The 7618-nt window shown below is 47.0% G+C and overlaps 1 protein-coding gene across 1 annotated transcript in view; it reads left to right on the top strand.

Annotated features, from left to right (window-relative positions):
* Positions 1–396: 396 nt before the first annotated feature.
* STX6 (syntaxin 6) overlaps positions 397–7618 on the top strand; it is a 9988-nt gene continuing 2766 nt past the window's right edge. The window contains exons 1-5 of the mRNA XM_010012187.1: positions 397–561; positions 1161–1255; positions 2978–3040; positions 5185–5307; positions 6578–6684. Of these exons, the coding sequence (XP_010010489.1) occupies positions 2981–3040; positions 5185–5307; positions 6578–6684 (290 nt within the window). The 5' untranslated portion in view covers positions 397–561; positions 1161–1255; positions 2978–2980. The remainder of the gene's footprint in view (positions 562–1160; positions 1256–2977; positions 3041–5184; positions 5308–6577; positions 6685–7618) is intronic.

Raw genomic sequence — 7618 nt, 5'->3', positions numbered from 1 at the left:
GACAGTTCCTGTAATTTTGTGTGCCCTAGAGGATCTTACATAGGTAATCAGGAGTCTTCAGAGGAAAGCTGTTGAGAGGAATGAGAGGAATTAATTGCCAAAGAGCAGCCTTGTTCAGACACTGTCCTGGCTTGCCTGTATGACACTCGATGGAAATCTCTTCTAAAGAAATATGTCCCTCCACTAATAGCTGACATGTAAGATGGTGCTGCAACAAGAAATGGGATTGTCCAGTAGGCAGGGCAAGTCCTTACTTCACAAAATAAGCTAAAAATTGTTTGGGAGAAAGCTGTGTTTCCCTGCACAGCTGGACATGGGGCTGTCTTGGTGTGACTGCTGCAGAGCAACCGATGGTAATCCCTTCACTTCTCTTTAATCACCTTGTCTGCAGGGAGGTGCAGAAAGCTGTGAACACTGCCCAGGGGCTTTTCCAGAGGTGGACAGAGCTCTTGCAAGATCCTTCCATTGCCACAAGAGAAGAAATCGACTGGACCACTAATGAGCTCAGGAACAACCTGCGGAGCATCGAGTGGGACCTGGAAGACTTGGATGAAACAATTAATATCCTTTCTGTGGTCCTTTGGAGACGCGGGATGTGGTTCTGGGTTATACTAAATAGCTGAGTACCAGTGCTTGTCAGTAGTTGCTTTTTGCAGAAAGGACTGTTAGGGATTGAATTTTTCATTTACGTTGGCTTTTCTTAAACTGCAAATGAGAAATGAAGGCAAATGTCTGCAGCAAAAGGATCTTCCTTTTGCCTTTTCATTTTCCTTTTGACAAGGTATATTTTAAGGCTTTGTTCTAGAAAGCCTATTGTGTTGTATGAATTTGGATTTCTATGTAGTCAGTCATACTCTAGGCTGGCTTCCAGAAATACTCCTTTTCCCTTGTGTTCATCTCTGCACTCCTGAAAGCACTGTGCAGCATCAGAGAACCAAAAAAATGTAGGAGCAAAAACTCACACTGGTGCACGTACTGCACAGTACGTTCCTGCCATGCCTGGTTTTTCCTCCAGTGTTTTATACTTTGCAAATACAATTTTGGGAAAAGGCACGGCGCAGTGGCCACTTGGCAGGCCCCCCAGTGAGGCACTCTCAGGGTTTGTGTGTCTGTGTGCATACCCAGGACAGCTAATGGGGACTCCTTGACTTGCTGCCTACGCATTGTTGAGGCAAACCCACGGAAATTCAACCTTGATGCAACGGAGCTGGGTATCAGGAAAGCCTTCATTACGAGCACGCGGCAGGTGGTCAGGGTAAGGAACATGGCCTTGGGGTGGGAGCATGAGGACATAGCATGGGGAAGGCAGGGGGAGTGATTAGGTGGTTAGATACGGGCATGCTTGTGGCCATTTTCATGCTGAAGAGCAGAGGATAAACCTGATACCTGCTCCTCAGGCTTCCTTCTCTTTCTCTTGTGCTCCTTCCTGGGGCTGCGTGTATGGGTTTGGGGCATACCCTCCTTTGCTGCTGCTGCTTCTTTTAAGTCTTCACACCTCTCTTAAAACAGCAAGCCTGGGAACCTATAGAAATTGGAGAGGAAGAATAAAGACCCTCCTGCAATGCAGGAGAGGCTGGAGCCTCCCTTCAGAGTTGAAGGAAATCACAACTGTCCTGTGTTTTTGTAGCACTAATTTTCAAAACAGAGTCCACTTTAAACACTGACAGATGGTTAAAGCCTAGCATTACTGACATGGTGACTTCAACTTCCTACCTCTACAAAATAGCCCAAACAACCACTAGATTTATTTTTAACTCAAGAAAGATCTGTTTTTATAGTTTAAGTTCACACTTCAGAAGCAAAAGGAAGATTTTAACAACTTGGTGGTAACAACATCTTCCCAAAAGCATCAGTGCCTGGTAACAAGTTGCTAGTTAGGAAGTTTTCTTCCTATTAATAGCTACACTAAGCATAGCTTAGTTTCTGCTGCCCCTCATGACTCTAATGTTCCTGTTTCACAAAATGCATTGCTGTGGCTGGTGGAAAGCTTGCTACCCTACCTGCAGCCCTGTGATCTGGATGCAGTTCCTAAGGCTTGCTGCCTGGGAACTGATCCCTAAACCACACCAGCCCCACGTAGCAGGCATGTGTTGGCTGCCTTGCCCTCAGTGTAGGCCACTCCCAAACAGGCAGGATTAGGCAAGACCTGTGGTCCTCTTTTTTTTCTGGCTGAAAACTGCTGACTAATGGGTTTTGGAGCAGTGTCTCTTACTATTAAATGAGATTCATTAGTGGCACTATGCAGCTGATTTCCAGTTTCCATGGGGAATTCATGGTGCACAGCAGCTGGTGAAAGTAATTGAGTGGGATCCAGTGCTCTTAAGTGATGTATTACCTCTGAACAGTACAACATACCTAAATGTCCTGATGACATCAGAATTCTGTTGGTGAGTCAACTTCTGCTAGATCCTATTGACTATTTGCTAATCTACCCTATAAAAACTAGACTGTTGTGATAGGGAGCCTTCTGTGGCTAGTCGTCTTCTCCAGGAAGTCAGCAGCAAAACTGAATTGATAGAAAACACAGGCATAGTCAGAGGATGGCCACAGGACAGGAAATCTCTCTTGTCCTATGCAATATAACCCAGATGCAACTGGGAATAAAGGCTGGCTTACAGGCTTCCAAAACCTTGAAGAACATGATTCTTCCTTACGGTCTATCAATGGGAACATTAGTTTAATACTATACAAATCAAAGTGTTTCTGGCTGTAGTGGAGCAAAACGAGTGGTAACAAGGAGTATTTTCAAATATCTCATTGCTCTTGGATTCTAGTATTAGTAAAATGATGAACTGCAATGAAGCTTTCTGCACTATTCTTCCAGATTCTTCAAAATTTTACATTTTCAAAGAAAATCTCCCTTCCCTTACTGCTCCTGAAGTAGCCTTGCTGGATATAAATGGCCCTGTACCACTGTGAAACTGCCTGTCACCTCAAATCCAATGCTCACATACTATATCTTTTGTTGAACAAACAGGAAATGAAGGATCAGATGTCAAACTCCTCCATGCAAGCACTGGCTGAAAGAAGAAATAGGCAGGTGAGAACCAGAAACAGGCAAGTTAAGTGAACGCTGTGGCTGTTTGGTACCTTAAGGAATGAGGAGGATTTATCAGCTCTAGCAGCTTGTCTCTTAAGGTATGTGTTAGGTGAAACTTCCATTCTCACTTACTCTGAGGCTCCACATCGTAAGGTAGAGTGTATAGTATTGAAGAAAACTGTATAAGAGCTGTAATTACAATATATGTCCTGTCTGTAGCTCATCCCCTTGAAAATGTTTGTTTTGGGATGGGGTTTGCATGCTACAGCAAAGCTGTGTGTTTGAACCATGTCTCTTTTGCTGACCTGAGTGAGCTGGTCTTGCAAGCATGTTGCTGCCACCCTCTTCCAATCCTGTCTCTCAAAGCAGAAAGTCAGCACTCACCATCTGTCTCTGTCTTCAGATCTGTTTGTGTACAACTGCCAGTGTTGCATCACCCTGTGGAAAGGGGAATCTCCCTTCTCTGGGGTACAGACTCAGAATCCATGTCAGTGAATGTAATCCTGTGCTCTGCTGTACTTAGGAGCCAAGATGCTGCAATATCCTTTCACACAGCTGCCTGTCGTAATAGTTAGCCGTGTAATAAGATGGATTCTCAGGTTGTCTGCACATGTAATCTAAGGAATAGAAATAGATGCAGCTTGTGCTCCTTCCTGACTGACAGGGAGGCTGTAAAGGAAATCTCAGAGCTGATTTCCAGAGCTGCCTGAGTAAAAGCTGGTGCACGCTTCATACAAGTAACTTATTTTGTGGCAAAAATTACAAACTGCAACAAGCTACTGAAGAACAGAGCCGATTCTTGAGTTTGTCACAGGGTTAGTAGATGTGCTTGGTAAACACTTGAAGAAGGAAAGTCCCTTGCACTCTTGCTCAGACAAGTCTGTAGCTGTGTCTGCATTTTGCTGCCTTCCTTTGCACAAAGTTCCTGCTAGCTGCAGGAGACCATATGGCCCAGCTCGTGTGGTGACATCTGGTCAGGAAAACTGACTTCCCCTTGCCGTCTTCCTCCTCCTTCCCCAGCTCCTTGCCTTCCCTACAGACCATGAAGCCTGTGCTGAGCTGGGCTGCAGCCACTTTTCAGCATGACTCTGTGTCTGAGAGACTGGTTGGTGGCAACCTGACCCTCACAGGCTAAAGATGGCAAACAGGCCCTTCTGTTGAAGCTGCAGTAAAACTGGTGCACCATGTTAAATAAGTGGTAGCTGCGCTTGCCACAAACTGAAGAGAACCAGGAGCTTGTTCAGTGTCTTGGTGCAAAGCCAGATGTCCTATTGGTACAGTTGGTCCATCAGCTTTCCTTACCCCTCTTGAACCTTGTAAGGCAGATGAACCATAGAGACAGTCTTGTTTCTAGCCTGCCAGAACAGCCTAGTCATGTCTTGCTGTTCTTCACAAATACTTGGTCGTCTCTTCCTGTCCACAACCAGAAGCTGTAAGACTGTCTCATTACAATTTGGCCTTGCCTCCATGCTGGTGGGCAGAGCTCCCTAACCCATTGTAGTGCTGCAGGGTGTAGCACCTCACCTGTGGGCCACATTCATTCTCCAGCATCTGCTGCTTATGTTAGATCCCTTCCAGGGACCAGACTCTGCTGGAAAGCTGCATCGTTCCTGGCACAGGTAGCCTGAATCAAAGAACATGACCATACAACACAGCTGTGGTTATATATTGTGCTATTTTACTGTCAGCTCAACTGGTTAAGTACTTTACCCAGACACTTTTATGCCCCTGTCACTGGTAGCACAGTATTCGTTTGAGCTATACATCTGTTAATACAATATATCTGGATACTTCCCAGTTTACGTGTCCTAGCACACAGTGCTGTCTCTTGAGCAGACCTTTGCTAGTCCTTTGTACTGTGCATACGTCCTGAGTGCACTGTCTCTCGATCGTATTCCAGCTCTCCTGCTGCTGGAGAGGCATATCTGCAGTAATCAGGCTGCAGAGACTTCCCAGGCTGGCATTTTGGCATTGTGGTGTTCTAGTTGTGACAGCACTCTGGCTGAGTAGCAATAGAGCAGGAGGAAAATGATGCTGTATGCATGTGTACAGAAATACTGCCCTGTCTGCCTTCCCACTACACCCTGTAGACAGGCTGTGAGCAGACACAATGATGTTGCTAAGGGCTGTCTGAATCTGTTTAGGCACTCCTGGGAGAAAGTGGGAGTCAGAGTTGGAGCACTGGAACTGACAAATACAGCCGTCTGGACCGGGACCTGCAATTAGCAAATTCACACTTCATTGAGGAGCAGCAAGCTCAACAACAGGTAAGGCAGCTGGCACCACATGGGCTAAATACCTTTGCTTGCCAAATGGGTGCTGGGGGAATGACGTATAGACTGAGAGTGCCAAAAAAACGAAGTCCTTGGCTGGTCTGGATCCAGGAGCCTGACAGCCCTCCTTTTTGCTTGCAGCATATACCTGTGCATGTGTTTCCTGTACAGCACAGCTTTGGATGCATCTTGGTGCAGTTTTTAACCCTTCAGGCTTGGGTCTTCTGCTCTGTACAGAAGGCAATCAACATGATCTGGAACACATAGCACACTAAGCTTTAGCACTGCAAGGATTGCTGAAATCCTTAGAACAGTAGAAATACTGCAAAAAGCAAAGAGCCCATTTCTCTTATGCAGCTTTCCCTGATTAAAAAATGAGCTGATGCTTGCTGTTGTTTGTGTGCATCTTCATCAGAACAGGCTGGGAGCAGGAGCACGTGCCTGCTTCCTTTTCCTGCCTTTGTCAACATGAGGTTCGTGAGAAAGCCTGTGTGAGGGCTTTGCGAGAACCCCTGGTGAGGGACTTCCCGCCGCCGGGGGAGTTTGCCTGGAGAAGTGCCCAGGCAGTGTACATCAGCCCACCCAAATACAGGCCTTTAAACAGGCAGCTTCTCCGGAGTGGCAAACTCTGTTAAAGCTCCTGACCCACGCTGCCGCCCCAGCTCTCAGATGAGTTTTACCTAGGGACTCTGGGAAGATAAAGAGATTCAGTAATAGGTAACTAGGGTAAATCTAATCCTCAGTGTGACTGTGCCCTGAAAGTGACTTAAAACATCAGCAGACCTATTCCTTTGGCACATTCAGAGCCAGGCTTGCTATTTTTAGCTGTAGAAGCTGCAAAAGCCTTTTACTCACGTTAACCCCTTGTTAGCTGCAGCATATTCCAGGTTGCATTTCACATACCTACTATGAGCAGGGGGGGCTTGCGGAGGTTTTGGTGACTAGTCCCTGTGGCTTTCAAGACTCTCTTTAGTGGTGGGTGCAGCAGGGAAGGGAGGGGGCATAGGTGAGCTGAGGCTGTATTTGCAGGAGACTGCAGCCTGCTGTGCCACGGGGATGCCATGCCAGGGAGGCTTTCCTGTGGCTGTCACTTCTCCAGCATTTCTTAGGAATGTGGTCCTCATTCCTTGTGGCTTAGGTCTGTACACCGGCCCTGCAGCTGATGTTGGCTGAGCAGTGAGTGTCCAGCAGATCAGCTGGCTCCGACCCAACTGCAGGACGTAGCAGACCTGTAATTGCCTGTTTCCCTTCTCTTTGGCCCCAGTTGATTGTGGAGCAGCAAGATGAGCAGTTGGAGCTGGTCTCTGGCAGCATTGGAGTGCTGAAGAACATGTCCCAGCGCATTGGTGGGGAGCTGGAGGAGCAAGCAGTGTAAGTGTTAGACGCAGCACCGAAAACCCAGTATGGGGCTGGCTGCAACACAGCTGGAGGTCCTCACACACATATCTCTGCTCCTGTTAGGGCCTTGAATTTACTAGTCCCTCAGGCAGTCTCTCCCAGCTGGCCTTTGATTTTAGGCACAGGAAAGCATTCGTTACTGCAGCCTGCAAGGATCCAGCTGCAGCCTTGTTCATCTGAAAGTCTGCATCTAGGGCAGGCTTAGCTGCCAGTTTACTTTTCCTTCTCTCCCCTTTCTACATACTCCCCAAGACACACAGTTAGCTTCTTGGTTTCACGCAGACGGCAGTACCAAAAAGATGAGGCAGAGAGGTGATGTGTGATGGGGATACTGGGCACTTTAGCGCTCCACAGGGTTTTTTGCTGCCCCTGGATAACTGTTTGACCCAGGAGCTTTCAGCTCTGCCTTGCCACTCTGAAACATGCAGCACAGAGCTGCTATTCATAGTCAAAGCTAAAAATATCCCTCACCCACGAAAAAGGTTAAAGGGTAGCTCACAAAGTAATTTGCATCCATCATTTACATATATTTTTTCCCCCCCCCCCCCAGTTCCCGTCCTTTGCAAACAAGTGCATAAAGTTTCCAGTTATGCAGGCTAACGGCTACCGCTTCCAGAGAGGCTTGAAGGGTTCATGCCTGAAAGCACTCTTTGTTTGGCTGATAGCAGGCTGGAAGGCTATGCCCCTTGTGAAATGATGTCTTGTTTGATGGAAAGGAGGAACTTTAAACCCACCTACTGTACGAAGCCTTGCAGCATGAGGCTCTTCTGCTCTCAGGAAGCTGATCAGTGTGGTGTGTGTTTCCAGATCACCACATAAGCCATCAGTACTTGCTAGGCAGTAGCAGATAACTACTGCAATGAGCTCTTTTAGGACTCTTTCACCACTGAATGAAGGTTTAACAAAT

Source organism: Nestor notabilis, unplaced genomic scaffold, assembly GCF_000696875.1.
Source record: "Nestor notabilis isolate BGI_N333 unplaced genomic scaffold, ASM69687v1 scaffold18713, whole genome shotgun sequence".
Taxonomy (NCBI): domain Eukaryota; kingdom Metazoa; phylum Chordata; class Aves; order Psittaciformes; family Psittacidae; genus Nestor; species Nestor notabilis.
The sequence above is the reverse complement of the archived record's forward strand: the minus strand, read 5'-3'. Positions and strand labels throughout refer to the sequence as shown.